This window comes from Melopsittacus undulatus, chromosome 3 (assembly GCF_012275295.1).
Source record: "Melopsittacus undulatus isolate bMelUnd1 chromosome 3, bMelUnd1.mat.Z, whole genome shotgun sequence".
NCBI classification, from domain to species: domain Eukaryota; kingdom Metazoa; phylum Chordata; class Aves; order Psittaciformes; family Psittaculidae; genus Melopsittacus; species Melopsittacus undulatus.
This window is the reverse complement of record NC_047529.1, coordinates 17,892,957-17,920,123: the sequence shown is the minus strand read 5'-3', so window position 1 is coordinate 17,920,123 and position 27,167 is coordinate 17,892,957. Positions and strand designations below refer to the sequence as shown.

The window sequence follows — 27,167 nt, the reverse complement described above, 5'->3', positions numbered from 1 at the left end:
CCTAATCTGGAGTTTTAAGTAAAATTAAAATTTTGAAGTGAAGACCAAAAGACAGCTATATTCTCTGTTTTGTGTTTTATCAGTCTAACCCCAATAAAATGTGGCAAGGGCAGTGTATTTGTATGTAAATAGTAATCTGCACTTCGTGAACTTCTGCACTGCTCATAATTACTGCTGACCAACCATGCTATATCAGAGCCCGCAAATGCTCAGAGATTCCCTGTTCTTCCTCAAACTTAGTTAACTGAAGAATGGACAGACAGGATCTATTCTAGAGACCAACACTGAGGTAGGAGAGAAAAGTCTTAAAAGCACCTTAGGTGAAAAAAGTAAATGTTCCACTGGACTCCAAAGGATGCCTCACTGCTCTACTCAAGAGTATCTTTTATGTGTTTGCCTGACTAACAAAACTTATTTCTCCTTCACTCAGAAAATGTTTTCACACAAATTCATGGTGCAATGAAGGATAAAGCAACAGACCATGAGAAGATTGTGAATATCCATTTTCACATCCCAGACACTTCTTAAGCTCCCTGACCTGTGAAATAGCAGGGTGATAGAGAAATCTAGTTATGTCCTGAAACTGGTAAGAATCTGAGTTGCAAACAACACAATATGTATGAACAAGGAATGTGTATGAACATTGTTAAGATTCTTTGTATCTACATTGTTCTTTGTAAGAAATTAAAGCACAGCCTTATGAGACTGTAAAATGTAATAGTCTATCTTACAATGTCAAACTGCAGTTATCTTTTACTTCCACCTCTGAAGAAAAACCCAAAACATCTCAAGACATCAAATGCACTGACACCATACCGAAGAGCAACTAAAAGGTGAAAATGAACCACCAATTTTTAAACATCAGTTGGATATTCATCCCCAGTCTCAATACCTCAAACGTGCTGCTTCTACTGCATGGGCAAGTAAGTTGCCTTCTCCAGTTGCAGCACATTGTGTTAGAGCAGCGAGACACTGCTGGGCTGCTGCTTCATCTCTACTAGCCTTCACCTATGGAAGAGAAAAATATTAACTTAAACTACAAAGTGAGCTGACTTCAAATGTTAATTCCAGATATATGCAATTGTCAATTGTCCTATATGCAGTAAGATTCAAAGTAAAAGGGTGTCTCAGACTTTAAAATGTGTACAAGTCCATAAAATAACAATTTTATCCATGTTCTTACTAATTAGGAAAGCAGAAGTTGATTTCTGCTTCCATAACCCTGCCCCTTAATAGCACTTGACAAGATGCAATAAACAGTCTGAGTGATTAAGCAATGGTCAATTTTTTAAAGCAAAACATTGCATAGCTATTTTCTATCTTATTTTCAGAAAACATAAAGTTCCTTATTTTGAAAGGTTAGACAAATTCACAAGACTATCTGAAATACAATTATTAAAATGAAATGAACGCAACAAAACTATTTTGTTTGGAATGATAATTCTGTGTTTCTTGGGATTTTCCATCAGCCTCCAGTGAAGCTGAACAGAAATGCAGCTTTTCTGCTGAAGACTAGAGCATATTCCCAGGAATCTGAGGGACAAGTTTCTGGCAAGCCACCTTTATTCAAGTTCTATCTGCAATTACAAGAACTTTCATTTTTAAGAAAGTTGTTCCCACCTTATTAATCTTCTCGATCTGCTTGCTACGAACTGAAGTATTATCAATAGCCAGAACTTCGACTGCCTCCTCTTTTTCTAGCTGATGCTTGTTTACTCCAACAATTACTTCAGACCCTATTTCCAGTGGAAACACCAGAAACTCAGAACAGATTTGCAAACTACTATGAAAAGACACAATATTAATAAGAAAATTTTAAGCATTATAATGCAGTCCTTTGTTTTATAACTACATACACTTCAAATATACAAAATTTGTTCTACAGGAAAGACTTAAGTCTGTATTTTCTATATTTTATGAGAGGATGAGATGCATGAACTTGGCGAATACTGGGCCCGAAAAAAATATTTGAACTAAACCAATATTTATCTTACAAACTGATTTTGTAATGAGTTACCAATATACATTAGCTATTGTTCTCTTTTTCAGTTTATATGACTGAATCTTACCGAATTAAGCAGAAGTGCTCATCTCCAATACTTTTCTGCATTTATTTTTCTGATTTACCAGAGAAATAAGAAAGTAAAATTCCTACCTAAAACTACTGCATGTAAATAAAAATTAATTGGTCACGTTGGAAATCCGTATTTCAGCTTTCAGCTTTTATGGACTTAAAACATTTTTATTAGCAGTGCCTGATAACATTACATTACATATATGTTGTTCGGTTGATATGCTGGAGGGAAGGAATGCCATCCAGAGGCACTCTTGACGTGCTTGTGAGGTGGGCTGATGCCAACCTTATCAAGTTTAACCATGACAAGTGCAAGGTCCTACACCTGGGTTGGAGCAATCCCAGGCACAGCTACAGGTTGGGCAGAGAAAAGATTCAGAGCAGCCCTGCAGAGAAGGACTTGGGGGTGTTGGTTGATGAGAAAATGGGGAAGTTTAGATTGGATATAAGGAGGAAGTTCTTTACTGTAAGGGTGGTGAGGCACTGGAATGGGTTGCCCAAGGAAGTTGCGAATTCTCCATCCCTGGAAGTGTTGAAGGCCAGGCTGGACAGGGCCTTGGGTGACATGGTTTTTAGTGTGAGGTGTCCCTGCCCATGGCAGGGGGTTGGAACTAGATGACCTTAAGGTCTTTTCCAACCCTATTCTATGATTCTATAATCACAAAGAAAGAGCTATAATCATACTCATCTGAGATGACTGGTTTGTTTGGGTTTTTTTTCCAGTCTTCAGGGAAAATGGGCAGTTCTCAAGCAAAAACAGGAATTTGGCCAAATACATTCAATATTGCCATCTGCTGGCACTCATGGTTTTAAATTCAGGAATCACAGTTTAAAGATACTATCAAAAATAAAAAGATTAGGTACTGAAGTCCCAAAATACTTCTTTAAAACGGTCTTTCTAGAGCTTTGTCTAATCTAGTCTTAAACACATCAAGCAGGACTATTTTCATACTGGTACTGTATTTCATACATACTGCTATCCTCTTTTCCAAGGCTTTCACTGACATAAAACTATTATCATTTTATCTCTCAAAATCTGCTACTCCTAAACTAAGAAGAGAAAAAACCCAGTGAAAATGTGCATAAAAGCCTTTTATACAAAGGTATTCTATTGGTAGTTTTCCTTTCTTTCATCTCTCTGCTTCCTACCAGAGTCAATCCTGGCTTGTTTTCGGGCTGCACACTCTTCAATACGAAGTTTGGGAATTCCCTCAGCAACAGCTTTAGCCATTCCACCCATTTCTTCTATCTCCTCAACAAGCTGAGAAATTAAGAAGATTGAGAAAGTGAGTAGTAGCAAGGTTCTTCAGAAAACAAGCTTTGGCACTGGTGTTATTATTCAAATTTATGTTATACCTATATATACAGCCTTGTGCTCTAAAAGTGTGCTTCCTATCTCCGTGTCTCTGACTACAGATTTTGATATAAATTAAGAGACATCTCAAGCAAAAGAACATTCCTACTACCAGAACTCCAATATAAATACCAAAATTTGTTAACTTCTAATAGAAATGTCCCCCTCTCAAAATATACAGTGTATTTTTGTAAAGTTCATTTACAAAATCACTGATGCATTAAGTGTAAAATAATTCCCTTGTTAGAAGTTACCAACATTATCAGACAGTCCCTTAAGAGACATTTCTCAAAACTTCTATACCAATTTTCCTACAACACATAAAAGGCTATGAAAACTGACCTTTAAAGCAGCTTCATAGACATCGTTGGTGAGGCACTCCATAAGGTAAGATCCCCCCCAGGGGTCTGCCACTTTAGGAATACCTGACTCCTCTTGAATTATGATCTGTGTGTTCCGAGCAATGCGAGCGCTCTTCACCGTAGGCAAACCTAAGGCTTCATCATAGGAATTTGTATGCAGAGACTGTGTACCTCCAAACACTGCAGCCATTGCTTCAATTGTAGTACGGATGACATTGTTAAACGGATCCTGGAATGAAAAGGAGAACTCTGACGCTCAACTGTTCTGCCAGAGGGGTGAAGAAGATTAGTCACACATGTACTACACTGCAATGAAATGAATGCAAGATTCCCCATTGAAACACTGCAATCATAACAAAAGCTGAAAAAGAACAGTCAATAATTAGCATTGAAACTGACCTATTACTTATCAGTATCTCAGACAAGGAGATTAATCCAGAAAGAAAGCCAAAATTATCAGTGTATAAGCAAACTGGTAGTGATAACACAGCAAGGCCTAACTTATATTTAGTGGTATTTCAAAGAACTTCATGAATCCAGGTTGGAGAGGATGGAACAGGAAATCCTAATGTCCTCCATCCTCAGATACCAGAATTCTTGGAGTAGTGAATAGCACATGTGCCAGACAGGTTACTAGTCAAGATCCCTTCTGGAACTAAATGTACTTAGTATTTGCAATAATGGCAGCACTACATAAAGACAGGAATTACACCTGAAATTTGCTGGTGCTATAAACCTGAAAGATATCTGCAGGGGAACTGGGATATTAACCAAAACAAAAGGATAATCTGGAGCACAAGATATAGGAACAGTCAGTATTACAGAATATAATCTCAGCCTTTAGGTGAAAATTTTTATCTGTTTTATTCAAACATTTAGAGAGTTGAGTTGGATATATGTGCCTTTAAAGTCAAAGAGGAGTTATCATGATTTAGATTCAATATAAGGAAGAAATTCATTACTGTGAGGGTTATGAGGCACTGGCACAGGTTGCCCAGAGAAGCTGTGGCTGCCCCATCTCTGGCAGTGTCCAAGGCCAAGCTGGACAGGGCCTTGAGCAACCTGGTCTAGCAGAAGGTGACCCTGTCCATGGTAGGGGAGTTAGAACTAGATGAGCTTTAAGGTTTCTTCCAACCCAAACCATTCTATGATTCTATGATCTCCAGGGGGTGACTTACATTCTGAGATAGAGTGAAGAATCACACACTGCAGCTGCCTAATTTAATGTGATTAAGGGAACTTAACAGTAGCTCAGACTGCACAACTCATTCTTAACATGCTTGTGAACATACTGGAATCTTTTTGTGAATAGTTTCAAGACTACAGTTTCTGCCTTTCATTTGAGCACTCAAGGCAGTCCAGAATACTGAAGTATTTTGGGAAGCAGCATTTTGGGAAGCAGTGCTGCTGGAACTCAACAAGACTTTTGTTTTACATATGCAAAAAGATGTATCCAGTGCTAGTGTGTGCATTTGTCAGGGTAAGACAGGCTGTCTCCTACAGAAACCTGCACCTTTACGAGTAAACTCAGCAGCCCCCTAGAATCAGATACATACCATAAAAACATACTTAAATGAGGAAGTTGGTAACAATCCAGTTTCTAACCTGCTCAGTGAGTGACCAGCCCGAAGTTTGACAGTGAGCTCTCAGCAGAAGAGATTTGGGATCCTTCGGCTTAAACATTTTCTCTACCAAGTAAGCCCACAGCCGCCTCCCAGCTCTCATCTTAGCTATTTCCATGTAGAAGTTCATGCCAATTCCCCAAAAGAAGGAAAGCCTGTAATAACAGTATATGAACAGGATAAAATATTAAACCATTATACTAACTCTGTTTCAGTAAAGGACAAGCCCTACAGCAAGGTCATTGATTAATTTACTTTTACAGTAATAACCCAGACTTATGATGATGTTCCTGGACATTGATACCAGCTGATACAGAATGATATGATGGCAGCTGATACAGAATGATATGATATACAGAATTATAATTGGACTTATCTTCCAAACAAAGTGACTGCAAGCACACTGCCAGTGACAATGGTCCCTGGAACTGCCAAACTGTCCCTAAGGACTGTTTTAGGGAAGCCCTAGGTCAAGTGGTGTTCCAGCATGTCACGGATAGAGACAGTGACACCCCAGTGCCAGGTGTGCCTCGTGGTCACAATCTACTAGTTATGTTCACAAACTACTTATAATGAGAATACATCAAATATTATAAGCATGTTTTCATCCTTTTACTGACGATTCTAATCAAAATACAAGCAGTTCAATATTGGCAAGCATATCAAGGAACAGACTGATTGAATTCTCTTTTCTACTTATAGCTTCTATGATGTAAACATGATAGTTAAAGCTAGTAAACCCCATTATACTAAAGATGCCTTTTTAACAGTGAATTAGCTATTGAAACAATTTGTCAAAGGCTCTTACAGATTCTCCATAAGGTTGTACCTTTTTTCTGAATGATTCACTTGGATTTTACCACAGATGCTGGAAATAGGTTAATTCAGCTGACTCCTTTAGTTTGAATGTGTAAGAGGCTATGTGAATAATATCTTTTGTTTTTTAGACTCACTGTATAGTTAGGGAATCTGTAAATCAACCAGATCACTGAAACTGCTTCTGCTTAGTTTGGTAGTAGCTATATAAAAATACAATATCCTGCTTAAAAATTTTATTTTTAGAAATTTGCAACTGTAAATTGAACTACCCGAACTTCCCCTTGTTAAGCATTTTCCCCAAATGTTTCAAAATCCTGCTACTAAAAAAAAAAATAAATAACCCTACTGCCTGAAAGAATTTCAAGAGCTCTTGCTCCATTCTGCAGTCCTAAAGTTACAACTGTATTCAATACACCGGCTTAGAGATCCTTTTCTGATCAGAGACCAGTTATTGCAACAGACCTTGACAATGCTTGGGCTTGTGAGCATGCTTTATTCAGTTTATTAGTGTAGGCATAATCTAAGTGTCTTTTGGACCAGACATATTTTCCTACCACTGAAACTGTATAACAAAACCAAACCAAAACCTATCTGCAATGTGAGCACTGTCAATACTGTTTTAATGTGTAAAAAACTTGATATTTAACTCTTTTACGAGTTTTATACTTAGAAATTTCTTTATCTCACCTTGGTGCAAATTCATCAATGGTAAGGCCAGCTTTAAGTCCAGTTCTGCAATACTCCAAGCCATCTGCTATAGTATAAGCTAATTCCAGAATAGCGTCAGCTCCTGCCTCTTGCATGTGGTACCCACTGATTGAAATTGAATTAAATTTTGGCATATGCTGCAAAAATTAAAAAAAATCAGGTACAACAGCAAAGGGGGGATCAGATAACTGTTCTATCAACATTCATGAATAATACATTTTTTGTAGACTTAATACAACCCATCTCTATTTACTTCGCATACTTAAACTATTACCTGCCATGGTATCTTTCTCAATTACAAGCTGTGGGCCACCTCTTCAACGAAAATGCCACTAAGACAACAACTGGTAGCACTGAACTTCCAGTCATCAGTTCAGAACTTAATCCCTTTCATTAGCTCCTTCTCATGTTTAATTTTGCAGCAGGAGTCCTTCAAGACTTCTTTCCTCTTTGCTCCTGATTACAGCTGCATTCTTAAGCATGGGGCAAAGAACACTGTTTGTTCCTTGTCTATAAGCTTCCTGACATCCTTTCAGGCTTAGGTTCATCTTAATCTTTTATATGGACTGATTTAAAAAAAGTTTATGCTGTAAGTGATTTGGGATCTTAACTTCTCCTCCTGGCCCTTTCTACAACCACATTATTCATCATATGACAGGTCTTTCCGTCTTCTGCTTTGTCCTCCAAAGTGCCTCATAAATAGTAAACTAGATGTAATAACAGAAGTAAATACATTTAAACAAGGAATACCTTTGAGGTGTACTGGAAGATGTCTGCAATAATCCTCATTGATGGTTCTGGGGGGAAAATGTAGGTATTTCGGACCATGAACTCCTTCAAGATGTCATTTTGGATAGTCCCTGTCAGCTTGGCCTGAGGCACTCCCTGTTCTTCTCCAGTTACAATGAATGTTGCCAATATGGGAATGACTGCCCCATTCATTGTCATAGAAACTGACATTTTCTCTAAAGGAATTCCATCAAAAAGGATTTTGGTATCTTCCACTGTATCAATGGCAACTCCAGCCATTCCAACGTCTCCTCGAACTCGTGGATTGTCTGAATCATAACCACGGTGGGTGGCTAGATCAAAAGCAACAGATAATCCCTGCTGGCCAGCTGAGTGAAAAAAGAAAAAAAAGCCGACAGAGAATGATTCAGAAGTGTTGAACAGACTTGTATTAGAACTGGACCTACATTTGTTAATTTTATTTTACATGATCCAGGCTTGGATGAGAAACCAATTTTTGACATCAAATACTGTTTCCTCCCCAGAAATGTCCAAGGTCTTCTAATCTTAAACTTCAACTGAAAAAGCTTTTAATTGAGAAAAAAAGAAACCAAACCTGTAGCCCTTCTGACTCAGTCACACAATCAGTTTACCATGCTTAGCAAACCAGTTAGTTCAGTTACAACTGATTAGTTTAGCCACAATTTGCAAATGTGCATAGACAGACAGTATCAAGGCTTATATACAGCAATTCCATTTACCTGGAAACAAAAGCATGATAAACGACTTCACATGACCTTTTTTTTATCACAAATTAAACACACACACACAAATTGCTATCTTGCCTCCAGTGACAAATGTTTATTTGTAAAGCAAAGTGATACATTACTAAATCTGCAGTAGGAGAAAATTACTCATAAAGCAGGGAACAGGATACTTTGAGCTCTTGGCAGACTTGTTGCTGCAACCTGGAAACAGTACCCCAAACTCTGCTACTCCCAAGCATTCACCCTCTGCCCAGCACTGTTGTTCCTCAAGTAACTCTATCTACTGCATTTGCAAATTCCCTTTTCAACACCGTGGGAGCTCTGGTCAGATACCAGCCATCATCCCTGGTCTGAAAAGCTAAATGTTAGTTCTGAAGCACAATGACATATATGTAAATGTCTGCCTAGTTACAAGCAACAAAAGTTTCAGCAATTATGAGAACTAACAATTCTTTTTCAGCATTTCTCCAATTAGAGAGCTATTTTAATTAAAATATTAGAAATGTTTTACAAATAACAAGGTTAGATTCAGAATCTATGCTAAATAATTCAATATTAATACAACCGTTAACACAATAAGATAAAATTACAATATCACAATTTCAAAACTCAGATAAAGATGGCAGCAAACATACTTGAGTAACTTGAGCTGTGCCAACAGCTAACCCAAGCATTAGCACTTCTGCTTCAGGAGCAGCATTCACAAAGAAAACCCAGTACATCCAGAGCAATCTTTCTCTTTAAATGTTCATTTGTAAACCTCTAATACCCTGTATTTGTAACTTCTTAATCTACTGAGAGTTTTATAAGCTGAAAGAATCAATAATACTTGCAAGGATACTAAAGCAGCTAATACTGTTTTATATTAGCTAACCACAGGAGGTAAATACCCACAAACATCACCACTCCCCAGCAAAAGCAGTTTCAGAAATGATCCAGTTTACCAGTAATAAAGAAATACAGTGCCATTGGAGGATCCTATCAGAAATCAAAACTCACAAGGCAGAATAATGACATTCACCATGTAACTCACCACATGAATGATCCCCACTGCTCTGCAAGGCAATGTGGTTTCCCAAAGTAGCCATCTTACCTTTAATATTGTCTTTGTAGAACTTATTGCTCTCCTCCACTGTACTGAAGCCAGCATATTGGCGGATAGTCCATGGCCTGTATGTGTACATGGTTGGGTAGGGTCCTCTAGTGTAAGGTTTCATCCCTGGCAGCTCCTCAGGGAGGTCTTCCGTGTCCCTTTTGGAGTATAAAGGCTTGATGTCAATCCCCTCTGGGGTGCGCCAAATTAAATCCTTTGGATTCTTGCCTTTCAACTGCTTTTCAGCAAGGGCAGCCCACTCGGGGTGCAGCGGCTGCCTGTGCAGCGAACGCCATGCGAGCCGGCAGGCTGGAAGTTGTGTCAGGTGTGTGCAGTGGTGGGGCCACAGGCGCAATAGGGCATCTTTAGCTCTTAGCATGGCTGTCCCACTGGCTGGTTAGTAGAGGGCAAGCTGAAGAAAATAAAAACACGTATTTTGCATTATCGTATAAACCCAACATGGGAGAGGTAAGTATGGAGAGGTCCACAAAGTTTGCTAAAGCCAAAACAACTACTCAAAAAACTAATTATTTAATTATGCACGTGATAGATATCCTCCCCCCTTGCCTTTCAACCAGACAATGTATAAACGGAATTCAGGAAAAAATCCTATATTTTTTTCTTGCTACAAACACATATACTTATTTTAGTCCCCAAGCAACACCATCATTAATCAGTCACTGAAAAAATCAGTGTCAGGCATGAAGGTAGCATGCTCAGCTACCTGCTTACCTTCCCATCTCTCTCATCTATGAATTCCTTAATGGTAAAGAGGGACTCTCAAAGAGTCATTCTGAAGGAAGTGGACTGTCAGAAAATTGCTGACAATCATACACTTTGGGAAAGGGGGCTTGGGCTGGATGAAAGTCAGAGATACACTGAGAAAAAGAGAGGTGGTACGAAAGAACACAGGGATGATGCAAGCTGCAGAGCTCATCCCACCATGCATGAGACTGATGTGGGGATAAGTTAAGTAACTCTGGAATGCTGTAAGCTCTTCAGCTTCTGCTCTGTGTATCCTATCACTACACTTCCTTCACAAGCCAAAACCTTTACAGTTTGGCTCCAAGGTCCTGTCAACTCCTCTCCACCTCATATCCTTCAGAACTCCCTGGGAACACGCTTCCCTGACACCTTTATGAGAAAGTATGCACAAAACTGGAAAGCACCTTTATCACAGTCATGGTGCTGCAGCTACATGCTCCTGCAGCTACATGCTCCATGCAAGTTTAGTAACAGATATGCTACGTGTGCTTTACACATAATTTGATAAGCACGAAGATGCACCAGAGCAGTACTGAGCTCCCCGCAGAGACGAGATCCTGCAGCAAGAATGGAAGACAATCTCTGCCTCCACTGCTGCACGGGTCCCAGCGCGCTTCCCCCGGCCACGCACCCCGAAGGAACCACTAAGCTTCCCTGTCACCTTTCTACAAACACTCTCCTCCACCCCCCATACCACTGCATCCACACCCGGAGGGAGGACACAGAATAGAAAGCACCGTTCATCCGCCTCTCAGCACCGCGCCACGCCCGGCCGGCCCGTAACCGCCCTGACAGGCCCAGGGTCTGTGCGTGTGCATCGCCCCCTGCCGCTACAGCCCGCCCCCAACACACCCCCATGGCGGCCAGTGGGACCGGAGGTCCCGTACGGGCGCTGCCCCTGAGGGTCGCAGCCCTGCCCACCAGCGGGACGGAGGCAGAGGACGAGCTGCAGAATCACAACAGACCCCAGACACGGCCACCCTCCGCTACCTGCTGACTGCCCCTCAGCCGCCACCCGACACCCGCCCAGCACGGCGCTTGCGCGTTGGGCGGCAAGGCGCACGCGCACAGAGCACCACTCGTGCACCACCCTCCATGCGGGAGACGGGAACGAGCAGTGCGCATGCGCCCCGTTTGGCGGGCAGGACGGTTTGCTGACGGCTCGGCGGTGGAGTGCGGACTCTGTGGGTGCAGTGAGGAGCGGAGTGAGTGCCGGAGCCGTGGTGGGTGTCGGGGCGGTAGGAGCTGGTGGGTGGTTTTGCGGAGACTCCCGCGGTGTCGTCCTGCAGCAACGGGGGGCAGGAATTTGGGGACGGGGCCAGATGTGGGGCGGGTGAAGACTACAACTCCCAGCATGCTTTTCGCTCGGGAGCTCGCTAGCTGTGGCGGGCAGTATTGCGTTCCGTTATAGTTCGCGGTGAGAGCTTGTGGATTCTGCTAACGCTGTCCCACGAAACCTGTAGTGACTGAAGGACGGGGGAGAGGCAGGGCTTCTTTATAGGACTAGGGGGGAATGGCTTCAAACTGACATATGTAGAGTAGATAGAGGGAAGAAACTCTTCCCTGTGTAAGAAACTGGACTAGGGTATTGTTTATTAAGATTTATGTTAAGCCCAATGTAAAGATTAGGCAACAAAAGATAGGAAATCGCTTATGCAAACAGCCACCAGACACTGCTTGTGCAAGATAAGATAACCGCCAGAGGCCCAGGAACCGACAGAAACAGGAAGTAAAGATGTATAAAAAGGGGCTGTTTGAACTGCTCAGTACGGCAGTTGGCGGAGCACAGACTCCCCTGTCGTCCAGCGCTGTTTTTGCTCATATTCTACTTGCTATAATTAATAAAATTTTAATTGGATTATGATCCGTTGTGGTCTCAATTTATAACAATTTCTGGTGCCGTGACTCGGATAAGGAACTGTGGGCTTTGGTCCACCGGGGAGACGCCCCGCGACATTTCGCGGCCCCGCGACCAACAGCCTACCTCAACCTTACCGACAAACCTAAATTCTAGAATAGTGAGCAAAGGAAAAACCGGTAAAATCCCATAAAAATTCTGTGCACGGGAGTCCGGACGAAGACGCAGGACACGTAAGTATATTGTGAAATTAGCAGAGCGGAATTGTTTGCGGTGAAATTGCTCGCGGGTTTGCCGTTCGGGCGGGATTGGATTTCCTGGAATATAACGAATGAGAGGTTTGATATACTGAACCAAGCGAGTGTGGACCCTTAAGTACTGTGTTTTCCATCTCCCGTGAGGGACTGAGCCAGGAACAAGGGGAAGTAAGCGAGTGTGTGTTTGGAGATATTCCAGAAGATGGGGGCGAAGGGGAGCAAGCCTTCGACTCCCATGGAAAGGGTACCCCCTGTACCTAAAAATACCCCTTTGGCATATATTCTAGATAATTGGGAACACTTTTCTGGAACTTGACAGAAAAATAAACAAAAAATGATAAACTATTGTACTAAGATATGGGGAGGGAAGAAAATTTCAAGAACCATCTTTTGGCCAATCTATGGGTCGGCAGAAGATTGGGTAAGGCAGCAGTTAAATCTTTGGGTTAATAGCAAAAAACCCTTTAATCCAGAGGAAAGTCAATATGCGGAGATATGGCTAGAAAGACCAGCAGCCAGGCTCTATCCGTTGAATGGAATAGAAACTAAACAAAAGAAAAAGAAGGAAGAGTTAGACGAAACCCTTCTAACAGACCCCCCTCCTTACATTCCTCCTCCTGCTCCCACAGCCCCTCCAGAGGTCCCCAGAGCACCCACTCCCCCACCAGAGTTGGAACAAGAGTCTCCCCCTCCTCCTAGATGCAAAACCAGAAGTCAAAGAGGGGCAGCTCAGATGTATCCCCTAAGGGAAATACCCATGGGGGGACCTCAACCTGTGATTGGATATGTTTCTGTACCCTTAAATTCGGCTGACTTACGAGATTTTAAAAGAACCGAGATGGGGAACTTAATTGAGGACCCACTTGGAGTGGCAGAGAGATTAGATCAATTTCTGGGACCAAGCCTTTATACTTGGGATGAGATGCAATCTATCCTTGGTCAATTATTTACTACCGAGGAAAGAGATATGATTAGACGAGCAGGAATGAGACTGTGGGATGCTCAACATGTCCAGGGACCCCAAGCAGATATTAAATGGCCACTCCAAAGACCGAATTGGGATAATCAGGATCCGGTGCATAGAACCCATATGCAGGACCTGAGAACTATAGTAATTCAGGGAATTAGAGAAGCAGTACCCCGTGGCCAGAATATCAATAAAGCATTTAATGAAATGCAAAAGAAAGATGAAAGCCCTACTGAGTGGTTGGAACGATTAAGGAAAGCCCTTCAGCTGTACTCTGGGGTAAACCGGGACGATCCTTTAGGGCAAGCGCTCCTCAAAACTCAGTTTGTGGCAAAATCATGGGAAGATATCAGAAAGAAGATTGAAAAGATAGAAGACTGGCAGAATAGAGGGTTGGATGAGCTACTGAGGGAAGCTCAGAAAGTTTATGTAAGGCGGGAAGAAGAAAGCAGCAAGCGACATGTAAGAATGATGGTAGCAGCAGTCAGAGAGGATCGCAAAGGGCGAACTGGTGAATACAAATCTGCTGAAACAAAACAAGGAAATGTAGTAGTCAAGAAAGAACAGAGAAATTGTTTTTACTGTGGAAAGAAGGGGCATATAAAGAAGAATTGCAGAGAAAGGATCAGAGACGAGGAAATGTTGAAAATGGAATAGGAAAGTCAGGGGCTCTATATCTTAGGGGACCGGAGTCATCATGAGCCCTTGATAAAATTAAAAATAGGTCCCCATAAACAAGAATTCACCTTTTTAGTGGACACTGGAGCTGAGAAATCAACTATTAAACAAATACCTGAAGGATGTAGGGTTTCTTCTGAAAAAGTACAAGTAATCGGGGCAAAAGGAGAACCCTTTAAAGTAAATAAAATTAAAAATGTGGTATTTGAAACAGAAAATAAATTTGGAATGGGTGAACTCTTGCTCGTCCCTGAAGCAGAATTTAATTTGTTAGGACGAGATTTAATTATCGAACTACAATTAGAACTTAAAGTAAAAAATCAAAAGCTGACCGTGTCTGCTTATCCTTTGACTATGGATGATCAAAAACAAATTAACCCCGATGTCTGGTACTCTCCGGACACAATTAGTAGATTGGAAATTCCACCGATTAAAATCCGAATTTCCGAACCCCACATACCTGTGAGGGTAAGACAATATCCCATATCCCTAGAAGGACGGAGGGGATTAAAACCAGAAATTGATCGATTGTTAGCACAAGGAATATTAGAACCTTGTATGTCACCATTTAACACCCCCATTCTGCCTGTAAAGAAACCAAATGGAAAATATCGACTAGTACATGATCTAAGAGACTATTACTCGGTTCCCTGTAGTAGCAAATCCATATACATTGTTAAGCAAATTAGGACCTCATAACTCCTGGTATAGTGTGATAGACTTAAAAGATGCCTTTTGGGCCTGTCCACTGGCAGAAGAATGCCGTCATTATTTTGCCTTTGAATGGGAAGATATAGAGACCGGCCGTAGACAGCAATTGAGATGGACCGTACTTCCCCAAGGATTCACTGAGTCCCCTAATCTGTTTGGACAGGCCCTGGAAGAACTCTTGAAAGAATACCAGGTGCAAACAGAAAACGTGCTGTTACAGTATGTAGATTATTTGCTCATAGCAGGGAGTAATAAGGAGGATGTAAGAAAAGAAAGCATTCGACTTCTAAACTTTCTTGCACAAAAGGGCCTACGAGTATCACAAGAAAAGTTACAATTTGTAAAGGAGAAAGTGAAATATTTGGGACATTATTTGTTTAACGGCCAGAAAATACTAGATCCAGAACTCATTAAAGGAATTCTGGAGTTACCCATGCCTGTCACTAAGAGGCAAATTCGGCAGGCATTAGGGCTATTTGGGTATTGTAGACAATGGATAGAGAACTACAGCTTTAAAGTTAAATTCTTATATGAACAACTGTCAAAAGACAAAGTACCCAAATGGACCCCTCAGGATCAAGAGCAGTTTGCTCGTCTCAAAAGGGAATTAAGCCAAGCACCAGTTTTAAGTCTACCAGATCTAAAGCGACCATTCCATTTATTTGTTAACATACATGAAGGGACAGCATTTGGAGTATTAACTCAGGAATGGGCCGGACAAAAGAAACCGGTGGCATACCTATCAAAGTTGTTGGACCCTGTGAGCAGGGGTTGGCCGAGCTGTTTACAAATCATTGTTGCTGCTGCCTTATTACTTGAGGAAACGAATCGCATTACCTTTAATGGAGAAGTTGTCTTATATGCGCCTCATAACATCAGGGGAGTGTTACAACAAAAAGCAGAAAAATAGCTTACAGATAGCCGATTATTAAAGTATGAGGGAATACTTATAGAATCCCCTAAACTATCTTTGAAAACTACTGGAGCAGTTAATCCTGCTGAATTTTTGTATTCAGGAGAAGGTAATGAATTATTGCACAATTGTTTTCAAACAATTGAACAACAGACACGCATTAGGCCAGATTTAGAAGAACTACAATATGGAGAAGTATTATTTATAGATGGGTCATCATGAATAGTGGAAGGTAAACGATTGTCAGGATATGCCATTGTTAAGATGGAAAAAGGAGAATTTAAGACAATAGAATCTGGCCCCCTGAGTGCCTGTTGGTCGGCTCAAGCCTGTGAGCTGTATGCATTGTGGAAAGCATTAGTGACACTGAAGGGAAAGGATGGAACTATATATACAGACTCACGCTATGCGTTTGGAGTACTACACACTTTTGGGAAAATATGGGAGGAAAGGGGATTCGTTAACTCACAGGGAAAAGAACTAATACACCAAGAATTAATTCGGCGAGTTCTGGGGGCATTGAAAATGCCGAATAGAATAGCGGTCGTACATATAAAGGGACGCCAGCGAGGTACGAGTTGTCAAGTTAGAGGAAATAATGCAGCCGATACAGAAGCAAAACGAGTGGCAGGCAATTATAGTATGATTTTGACTATGCAACAAGTGCCTGTTAATAAGAATTTAAGTTTTGAGCCTGCAGAAAAGGAAAAACTAGAACAAATGGGAGCTAAGGAACAAGATGGGAAATATATATTGCCAGATGGAAGAGAGGTCTTGCCAAAAGGTATAGCACTCGAAATATTTTCAAAAATACATAATAAAACACACTGGGGAACTCAGGTGTTAGTTGACCATTTTAATCAACAGTTTGCCTGTATAGGCGTATATAATATAGCCAAGACAGTCATGACAGCCTGTGAGACCTGTCAAAAGGTTAATCGAACTAACATAAGACAAAAATCTCTGGGAGGACGTTCTCCAGCATACAGACCTTTCTCACACATACAAGTAGATTTTACTGAACTACCTAGGGTGGGACGTTACAAATATTTATTAGTAATGGTGGATCATTTAACACATTATGTTGAGGCTTTTCCTACCTCCAGGGCAACTGCTAACCAAGTCACTAAAGTGTTACTTGAACACGTTATACCCCGATATGGAGTACCTGAAGTAATCGATTCAGACAGAGGAACACATTTTGTGTCAAAAATTGTTAGGGATCTAACAGAAAACTTGGGTATTAAGTGGGAATACCATACGCCATGGCATCCACAAAGTTCAGGAAAAGTTGAAAGAATGAATGGGGAAATTAAAACTATTTTGACTAAATTAATGATAGAAACTAAATTATCATGGATTAAGTGCCTACCCATGGCACTATTAATTCTCAGAACCAGACCCCGAGCAGACGTAGGAATATCAGCGTTTGAAATGGTATATGGAATGTCTTATAGAATTGAAAATCCACAAACACATGTTTTAATTCGAGACCGTGTGATTAATGAATATATTTCACAATTAGCAGAACATCGTAACAAGCGTTGGGAACAAGGACTGGTTGTGCAACGACCCCCGTTGGATTTAAAAATTCACAATGTTAAACCTGGGGATTGGATATTAATTAAAGTGTGGAAGGAAGAAACTCTAAAACCTAATTGGGAGGGACCTTATCTCGTTTTACTTACAACAGAGACAGCTGTCCGAACTGCTGAGCGTGGATGGACTCATGCCAGTCGCATTAAAGGCCCAGTGACAAAACCCCAGTGGAAAATAGTCAGTACTCCGGGGGATACCAAGATAACTCTGAAGAGATAACGCAATGATAGATATATGATTTTTTTGCTGCATTACCTGTTGGTATAAAGTGTCTATTGCTGTTTATATTAGCTGTAATTCTTTCTTTTCCTATTATATATGGAAGCATACAAAGTGTGCTAAAGGAAATTGCTAAGTTCATGCAAACATATAATATTGAATATAGACGATATGTTGATGAAAACAGGATATATACGTTAGATATACGAATTAGGTGTAACTATTTGAACTGCAATTGTTATCCATTTGCTTGTTTTAGATGTAAAGTATGCCAGGAAAAATGGTGGACACACTGTAAATTTGGATACCCTCCAACAGGAGTTTGTACATGGTGTTGGAAAATACAAAGGACTTTTACTAAGTGGACATTAAAACAATTGGAATTTAGGCAAGAAATTATTTGAGAATCCTATGAGTGGTGGGAAATTTTTGCTAAAGGGATAAACACTCAATATTATTGTTATCATTCCAACGAACCAGTCCCCTTTGTGGCTGAGATCTTGGCTATAAAGTGCAGAAGGGAAGTACTAACCGTGTCTTGCTCTGCCCCATTAGTTAAGACTGCAAAGTGGGAAGCCTATATAAATAGGCAAGCCCGAAACAGCTGTTCTCCTGAAGAATTCCCTTGCTGCCGAGAAGATGGTACACCCCGTGACTCGAAGCAACCGAGCCGATGGGCGAGGCAGAGGAGGAACAAACTGTGGGGAAAGGAATCGAAACAATGGGACGCAAAAGCAACAATGGCTGAACTTCCCCAGGACTGGTAAAAATATGTTCAAATTAGTAAAATGGACAGACATCCTTTCTCCTGGTATATCGTTAATTTTGTTATTAATAATAACACAGGCAAATGGAAACCCTCATGAACCTATGAATTGGAAACTAATTCAGATGGAGACAAGCAAAGTTATAGGCGAATTCAAAGGAGTAGGTGGCCCAACTTTTAAAGCAACCCCTTGTCAATTGGTAGGACAATGGAGGTGGACTCCTGCCTCTCGACCAAAGGATCAATGGATATGTAACAAAAGTTCAACTTACTTTTGTCCTGCCTCTAATCCAGGAAAAAGTTATTGTAATAGTCCCGGACATTACTATTGTTCATATTGGGGTTGTGAAACAATAGCCCTAGAATGGGAAGTCAAAACAGACAAATATTTAAAGGTTAAATGGGGACCTTCAAATTGTAAACCTCCGATATACACTCGTGATGGTGAGATATTCGGACCATGGACCTCTTCAGCGACGGGGTATGCATTAGGAGGAGGAACCCCTTCAGGAACAGGAAGCTGTAATCATTTACTAATACAAATATTAAATCCAACAGAGGATGGCTGGCTAGTAGGAAAAATGTGGGGAGTTAGATTCAGAGAACCTGGAAGAGACCAAGGAGGCCTTATTCTAATAAAGAAAGAAAAGCTTCCTCATGATCTTTTACCAATCGGACCAAACCCAGTCCTAAATCCACCCACTTTTCCCGAAAAGAAGGTTGTCCCGTGGAGAAGGTTATCCCCGCAAGTGTTACCCCCACCTCTCTAGATTCCCTTTCGGAAACAATTAATAACACTGTGACTGAATTCTCCTTATCTAGGAATCTAGAGTTATCAGAATCTAAAGACCCCTTATGGAATCTAATGCAAGCCTCTTATCGTGCCCTTAATGAAAGCAAACCAAATTTAACTGAGGAATGCTGGTTATGTTATAATCTTAGACCACCATATTTTGAGGCAATTGGAAAAGTAGGGAAAATTCAATGGTCCAATGGTTCAAACCCACAAGAATGCCCATGGGATGACCAGAGAAACCATACACAAGGAATTACTATTCAATCAGTAGCAGGTCAAGGAAAATGTATAGGGCCAGTGCCCAAAAATTATCATTTATTGTGCAACCAAACAGTAGCAATTACTACAGAAACTATAAAGAGACACAAAAATAGAAATGACAAATGGGCCATCCCGACACCAGGGGCTAAATGGGTTTGTTTAGACATCGGAGTAACGCCTTGTCTATCCCTAAAAGTGTTTAATCAATCTCAATTTTGCATACAGGTGATTATTGTTCCTCGTCTGATCTATCACACCTCTGAGGAGGTGTTACGCCATTTTGAAGGAGACCTGAATAGACAAAAACGAGAGCCAATTACAGTAGTAACCCTAGCTACACTGCTGATAGCGGGCGGAGTTGGAGCAGGTACAGGCATAGCCTCCCTAGTAAAAGGTCAGGAATTACAAAGTTTGCAGATGGCTGTAGATGAGGATTTAGCAAAAATAGAACAATCTATCCAAAATTTAGCCACTTCAGTAAAGTCTTTATCAGAAGTAGTACTGCAAAATAGAAGAGGATTAGATCTATTATTCTTAAAAGAAGGAGGGTTATGTGTAGCTCTCAATGAAGAATGTTGCTCTTTTGCTGACCATACGGGAGTAGTCCAAGACACTATGTCCGAACTCCGAAAAAGGTTAGACCAACGTAAGAAAGATCGTGAAGCAAACAGATCATGGTATGAAAATTGGTTTAATGTTTCACCTTGGTTGACCACTTTGCTATCTACTTTAGCAGGACCACTTATTATTTTGATTTTAGGACTTGTATTTGGGCCTTGTATATTAAACTATATTTTACGCTTTATTAGAGAACGATTTGACATAGCGAAACTGCTCATTTTAACCATGGAAGCTGAAACAAAATATGAAAAGGTATCTACCAATGAAAATGAGAACTGTAATGAAGAAGAGGATTGTAATTGTATTAATCATGAATGTATCTGTAAGAAAACATCTTGTGAGTGTTGGAAACCATGTAATCAATGTTTAAATAAAAAGTAGTATAAAAATAAACAATAATAGGATAAAAAGAAAAGGGGGGATTGTAAGAAACTATGGACTAGGGTATTGTTTATTAAGATTTATGTTAAGCCCAATGTAAAGATTAGGCAACAAAAGATAGGAAATCGCTTATGCAAACAGCCACCAGACACTGCTTGTGCAAGATAAGATAACCGCCAGAGGCCCAGGAACCGACAGAAACAGGAAGTAAAGATGTATAAAAAGGGGCTGTTTGAACTGCTCAGTACGGCAGTTGGAGGAGTGCAGACTCCCCTGTCGTCCAGCGCTGTTTTTGCTCATATTCTACTTGCTATAATTAATAAAATTTTAATTGGATTATGATCCGTTGTGGTCTCAATTTATAACACCTGTGAGAGTAGTGAGACACTGGCTCAGGTTGCCTAAGGAAGCTGTGGCTGCTCCAGCCCTGGCAACGTTCAAGGCCAGTGAGCAACCTGGTCTAATGAAAGATGTCCCTGCCTGTGGCAAGGGATTGGAACTGGATGTGCTTTAAGGTTCCTTCCAACCAAAACCATTCTGTGACTCTGTGATTTACCCGGTGTTCATTGTGGCTGTCGTCTGTGGAGTTGCAGTCCTCTGCCTGAAGGGAGAAGTGGCCTGAGGGAATGCAAGAAAAACGGGCTACATTTGAGTTGTTGTACTTAGAAAAGAAAAAGCTAATGGGGTCTAACAGTTATTCTCTCCTGTGTGGCTCTTTTTTTTGTCCGTCTCTATAGTGAGTAAGAAAAGAAACTGCAGCAAGAAACATTATAGTTAAGTGCTAGGGCAAAAAGTTCTGGTAATGAGATGACTGTACTGAACTGCATTACAGAGATAAAGAAATTCTGTTGCTGGAGACCTTTAGGAACAAATTAAACTGTTTGGTTTAGAAAGAGGTGTGAAAGACAAAGACTCGTCTAAAAGGCAAATGGAGATGCTTTTTTAGTGGTCCTGTGCTTCAATAAGTATGCAAGATTTAAAAGGCTTAGCATTAGCAAACATGCAAATGTTTGGACTCATTTATCACTGGGTGTTTCCATCTCATTTTGCTTGTTAATGTGTGATTGTACTATATGGACTGTAATTGCTGGGTTTTAACTTGGGTTTTGTTTCCTCCTGCTTCATTTGGTTTACCGATAATGAAACGTCATGTATCTTGCAGTAAAATGGGGAAAACCGCTGGTGGGAGATCAGCAAAGAAACCAGTTAAACCAGGGCATTCCATCAAGAAAAAGGGAACAGATACAGAAGGAAGAAAACCAGGTGGTAAAGGAAAGGTAATGGTTATTTTGTATCAAATTAGAAAAGTAACCAAAGTTGTGGAGTAGGGAGGGAAGAGGCATTTTTGCCTATTTTTGAACTGGAATTTTTAGAGAATATTTCATTAACTAAACACAGTCCTCTTGAGGAAATGTCCAGTGTGAACAAGTCTTTTGACATCCAGTGCCTCAGCTGCTTCCTGTTTTCTAGAATTTCTAGTTGTGTGCTACTATACCTGTGACAAGTAGAGGGAAGCATTGCCCAGTCGTTAATAAAAGGGCAGGGTGGCTGTGCAGTTCTGAAGAGCTGCATAGCATCTGTTTGAACAGAGTGATAAACTCTGATATCATTTAGCTCTATTTGTTCAGTTCTGGAATATATTCCCTGCATGTCTCAGGATTGGCATAGGCAGCTTTTTGTTGGAGTGAGCTTGCTTAACCCCTGAACTTACGAATGACATGAACTCAAGATGTGGCTAGATAGCCAAATACCTTGTGCATTTCTTATGTTATGACCTCATTCTTTGAATGGGAGGAATGAGGATGAGTGACTTGCTTTCCTCAGCCTGCTTGAGATGAATTACTGTTTTTGCAGTTCAAAAAGCCTTTTTTTGTGGTGAGCATCAATAGACCTCTCTCAAGCATTGACATGCTTTCACAGCCTCTTTACAGAGGATTGCTAGTAGTAGATGATGTTTTGAAATTACCACATTTGCTGTGCTTTTCTTCAGCAGGTCACCCAGACAGTCAAAAGAAAAGCTAAGGAAGACAGTGACTGTTCCCCTGTAGGTAGGATTGTATTATTTCTTTATGTTTCCTTATGTTTGTTTAATGCAAATTCAGTGTTTTTAAAAAAACAAAGTTACTGTGTTGAAATCCTAGACACAGGAAGTGTCACTGAAATAAGCTTCAAACTTTTCTTTCTGAATGGTAATAGTATTTGCAGTGCAGTCTTAGCTGGTGTGTATTCACAGAATCATAGAATAGTTAGGGTTGGAAAGTACCTTAAGATCATCTAGTTCCAACCACCCCGCTATAGGTGAGAACACCTCACATTAAACCATGTCACCCAAGGCTCTGTCCAACCTGGCTTTGAACATTGCCGGGGATGGAGCATTCACAACTTTGTTGGGCAGCCCATTCCAGTGCCTTATACTATATATGTGTTGTATATGCGTGAATTAATCATATACTTTTGTTAGCAAGTAGTGTTCTTCTCTTGTGAAATTCCACAACATGCACCCAGAACAACTCTTCAGAGGTCATTGTCTTCTCTGTTAACCCTCTTCACTGGTGTGCTGTGCTGGATGTACAAATGTGATGAGGCCCCTGCTGCACTGAGTTTATCTCCTATGTATATTCCCACTCTGTTTTAATTCACTCTGGGTTTTCTTGCTTGTATTGCCAATGACTTTGGGAGATACCTGTTTAGAATGAAACTACTGTAATAAAGATACTTTTCTAGTTTGTGCTTTTTAAACAGCTTGTAACTTGAAAATAAGAAATACCACCTAATGTGGATAGATCTGATCTGATAGATTTGTGACATGGAAAAAACTGTTACACCTTTGACTATGATCTAAATGGAGTCACAGAGTTGTCTATCTAGGTTTGACAAATCATATTTTTTCATTTTTTGCCTTTGTGTTAACAGGAGAAAAAGGTTTTTCGAAAAAAGTGAAGCTAACCAGTGCTAAAATAGCATCTTGGAAGACTCTCTCAGAGAGCAGTAGGCAGTTTCTGGAAACTGTAATGGATTCAATAATACTGTAAGTGCCAGATGTCCTGGTGGTTGGAATAAAGTAAAAATCATAATGTTGGTTGAACGGGAAAAGCTTTGCGTTTTTGTGGCTGGCTATGTATATTTTGTCTGGTATAACACTTTATATCTGAATTTAGAAACTGTTAGCTAGAGAAGTTCTACATTCAGCTAATCTGATGTACTCCCTGTACTTCCAGGCTTTGCAATGAAAATTATGCATTTATTTTCTTTCCAGATCTATTTTGTGCCAACAAAGGGAGAGAAAAAGTGTTGTTCAGGACCGCCTCAATTTACTGAAAGAAAGGTAAGAAATTATAATTAAAAAGAGAAGAGAGAGAGAAGGGATTTAGTTTATCCAGTTGTTTTGTACCATGTTTACAAAATTGCTTCTGGGAGCATTTAAGAAATTTCCATTTAGGAAATCTTGGAAGGGGGACTTGGTGCAAAATCAATTGGGGAAATATCTCAACAGTATGTTGATTGAAGTGGACAAGCAAATGTAGATGAAAGACCCACTTTAACAACTTCTATATGAGTAACAGAACCGAGGAGGTATTCTTAAATGCTCCTTGAATCAGCTTTGTACTCTTTATACAGGGTTTAACTTTGCAGGCAGCTTTTTGTTATCATTTCATGAAAGTGGCTGGAGTAGTTATAGCTAAACTTTCTTAAATGCTAATTAATTTTCTGGCTGTCGAAGTTACTTCAAAGCAAATTGAAATTTTGTGTTGGAGCATAACTTGTAGCCTTTTTATGTCTTTTACACTCTGAGAATTTTTGTCTGTGTGTATGTATTCTAGGCTCTTATCAGCATAGGGCCTAATTCTATATGTTGCTTTCTTTATTCTTACAGTGCTTCAAGATTCAAACATGAGGAGCTAGTTTTTCATAAATTGTTTTGTTTAAATGTTTAATTTGTAATATTTAATTTCTGAGTTGCCAAACTTCTGCAGTCGTGTCTGACATGGCTGTTTGGTGTACCTAGCAGACTGCAAGTCTTCCTCGAAATTGGAAGGACCTTTGAGACCAAGCTGAAACTCTTCCTCTGGTGTAAAACTATATAATGTTTCACAAAAGCACTTACAGGTTCTACTAAAATGATCTTTTTTGGAAGCAGTTAAAAATGCTGCTTTAAAACTTAGTTTTACTTTGCAAGCAGAAAGGTTAGAACTAGCAAAATATTAGTTAATGTCAGTTTGCAGTCAGGGAGTGTACAGGCTGTTGGGATAGAAACCACACAATGTCAGTGTAATAGCAAAGGTTAGAGTGGTCAGATTTCTTGTTCGTAGTTTCTCCCTTAGACATCTATTCTACATGATTTTGGAAAACAATTTAAGACAGATTTTTTTTTCCTGTTTGGATACTTTCACTTCACTGGCAGTAATTGGGCTAAACTGAATTTAGTTTTTCTCAGAGAAGTCATTAGTAATTTTCTTCTTGCTTTGCAAAGAATTCCAAACAAACTATGTTCTTCTTTCTCTATAATAAAGAGTGCTGAGATGTTTCAGGACTATAAAGGTGCCTCCACAGAAGCTGGGCAACCTGAAGAATCTCTCAAACCTTCAGATGGTGGAGAAAGAAACGCTAAAGGCAAATGAAGAGAGTTTGGTACGATTGCAGGTATGAAAAGCAAGGAAGGGAAAAAAATACCTTGCCTGTCTGCTGTTGATCATTGTGTTGTAGCTTTTTAGTAGTTGGACTGCTATCTGTGCCTGTGCTGTTGTGAATTGTCGTCTGCTGTTCATCATTATCACTCACTTTCACTACAAAGTGTTTCTTTCTGGGTGATTTTTCAGTGATTTGGCTGATGCTGATTATCAGTGTCTCATACACAAAAGACTTACCATCTCCAAGGTAAATTTTATTCTGGTTTTATGTCTGTTTTGTCTTAGGAAGAAATAAATGAAGCTAAGCAATCAGCAGGCCGCAGGGAAGAAAATATACTGCAACTGCAGAACAAAATCCAGGTGCTCAAGAACCAGTTAGAGGAAGATGAAAAAAAGGCCAAGAAGGTATTCACAATAGATGCTGCGGCTTAAGCTGAAACTAGGATAATGCTGTTGAAAGTTTTAATTTTCAGAAATTGGATAATGATAGCCAGTTTATTTTTCTACTTATGTGCCTGAAGTTTGGTTTTGGTTTAATTTTGTTTTTTAATTCTTTTTCACTTTTTAGGTATTCCAGGAAAATGTCAGTGGAGCACTCCACCTTCCAGAACTCCCCAAGCGCAGTTTACAGGCACCCACTTTGCAGGTGAGCATGGAATATATTTTCAGAGACACCTTGGCTAGGAAGGAAGGCAACAGTATACTTTTATCACTTAGCCTCTGCCAGGGGGCAATTCTGAAAATTCTGAAATACAGGTTTTCTTTTTCTTCTTTCTTTTTTAATTTAGATGTATATGATTAAGTTTAAAAAAACAGAACAAAACCCTAAACCCCCTGCCATTTAAAGGATCACATGTTTTTTCCTAGGAAACCTGTGGTCTTAGGGAACCTGTAATGATTTATGAAATATCTCTCTGTAACTGATGGAAGGAAGACTGTCTCATTCTATGTCTTTGGATCGTTTTTATTTTAGCTATATTCAGGTACAGGTAGGCTGCATAAAAGTGAAATTTCTTTTGGACTTTATGATTGCTGTTTTTTGTTGTCATTTATTTTGGCTTTCTTTTAGGAAGAAATTTTGAAGATGAAAAATCAGGAAGGTCTTTTAAAGGATATGAATACTATTCAGCAATCAGCTGACTTGAAGGACTTGTTAACCCTTATTGAAAAGACCTACGAGAAGGTGGACTTCCTCTGAAAGACCAAAATGTACATACATATATATATATATATCAAATGGAAAGAAAAATAGAATTATCTGGTTTCTATATTGAGCCTCCTTTGAGGAAGATAATCTGGGCCAGCTCTCTGTGTTACTGTAGAGCAGCAGGATGCTGATCATGGAAACGGTATTTTTGTCCTAGTGGCTTTACAGCTGTAACTGCTGAATTTCTGTTTCTGTGAATATTGATATACAAATATGTAGAGGCATTCTGCGACTGTAGTGACTTAAGTGATTGAACAAGGTTTTGGGGCTGGGTTTCTTTTTTTGTACCTGGAATGACTTCTAATGATACTATGTACTCTTTTAGGGAAAGGGAGGGATATGAATTCTTGGTTTGGGTATTTTTGTAGGACGAGTAACATACTCCATTATATTTGAACACTTATTATAATATTTATAGATCAGTGCAGGTAGTATCTATTACCATACTAATGTTTGTTTTGGAGTTAAATCCGCTTTAAATTTGAAACCCGGATTTAAAATATGATTAGCTGATGCTCAGTTGCAAATCTCCAGTTCAGCTTTCTTACCACTTTTAACTAAAAAAACCTCTATGGTAGGGAATTGAATAATTGAGTATCACATATACAGGATTTTTTACAATTTCATATTCATCACTTAAACCAGGTTAGTGGTATTTTTTTAATTGGGTTTTGTTGTTCGGGGTTTTTTATGGTTTTTTTTTGGTGGGTTTTTTTTTCTTTATATGTGTATATATATGTTTTAATGCGGATGGCTGAGAATGCACATAAGAACATTATAGAGCAAAGCTCCAATCTTAGAGTTGTGTACTTACCTTATATTTTATTAACTGTCAGGTCATCTTTGCTTCAGAGGAAGAAAATAAAAGTTGAAAGTCTCTTTTCCTGTGCACTTTAATCTCTCCCCTATTTTTTTCATGATGAAGCTTCTCCCTTAGAAGATTAAGTGCCTTCTCCAGTCAAATTATCTACTGGAAGATGGCAGTGCTCTTTATGTCTACTTACCCCTCAAA

At 39.9% G+C, this 27,167-nt stretch overlaps 2 protein-coding genes across 3 annotated transcripts in view; one reads left to right on the top strand and one right to left on the bottom strand.

Moving 5' to 3' along the window:
• Positions 1–11,341, bottom strand: part of MMUT (methylmalonyl-CoA mutase) — a 19,096-nt gene extending 7,755 nt beyond the window's left edge. Inside the window, exons 1-9 of the mRNA XM_005146416.4 lie at positions 11,284–11,341; positions 9,529–9,940; positions 7,690–8,057; positions 6,919–7,076; positions 5,396–5,567; positions 3,771–4,019; positions 3,224–3,335; positions 1,621–1,736; positions 893–1,008 (exon numbers count right to left, since the gene is read on the bottom strand). Of these exons, the coding sequence (XP_005146473.1) occupies positions 893–1,008; positions 1,621–1,736; positions 3,224–3,335; positions 3,771–4,019; positions 5,396–5,567; positions 6,919–7,076; positions 7,690–8,057; positions 9,529–9,907 (1,670 nt within the window). The 5' untranslated portion in view covers positions 9,908–9,940; positions 11,284–11,341. The remainder of the gene's footprint in view (positions 1–892; positions 1,009–1,620; positions 1,737–3,223; positions 3,336–3,770; positions 4,020–5,395; positions 5,568–6,918; positions 7,077–7,689; positions 8,058–9,528; positions 9,941–11,283) is intronic.
• Positions 11,215–27,167, top strand: CENPQ (centromere protein Q). Of its 2 annotated transcripts, none has more exons than XM_034060596.1 (10): positions 11,215–11,516; positions 18,051–18,258; positions 21,483–21,597; positions 22,314–22,368; positions 23,234–23,348; positions 23,577–23,645; positions 24,832–24,961; positions 25,234–25,353; positions 25,517–25,594; positions 26,018–27,167. In XM_034060596.1, exons 1-10 carry the CDS (start codon positions 11,417–11,419, stop codon positions 26,144–26,146), a joined length of 1,119 nt encoding a protein of 372 aa, XP_033916487.1. In that variant the 5' UTR covers positions 11,215–11,416; the 3' UTR covers positions 26,147–27,167. The 2 variants fall into 2 exon arrangements, with proteins under 2 accessions (XP_033916487.1, XP_030902455.2); XM_031046595.2 differs by having other exon boundaries at positions 11,216–11,498; positions 22,311–22,368.

What these genes read in the sequence shown, in the direction of transcription:
- CENPQ (XM_034060596.1), top strand. Translation starts at nt 11,417, where the DNA reads ATGCGCCCCGTTTGGCGGGCAGGACGGTTTGCTGACGGCTCGGCGGTG. An exon ending in GAGTGAGTGCCGGAGCCGTG is followed by an intron (nt 11,517 to 18,050) that starts GTGGGTGTCGGG and finishes CTGCCCCATTAG; the next exon opens with TTAAGACTGCAAAGTGGGAA. An exon ending in CTCAATTTACTGAAAGAAAG is followed by an intron (nt 23,646 to 24,831) that starts GTAAGAAATTAT and finishes TCTATAATAAAG; the next exon opens with AGTGCTGAGATGTTTCAGGA.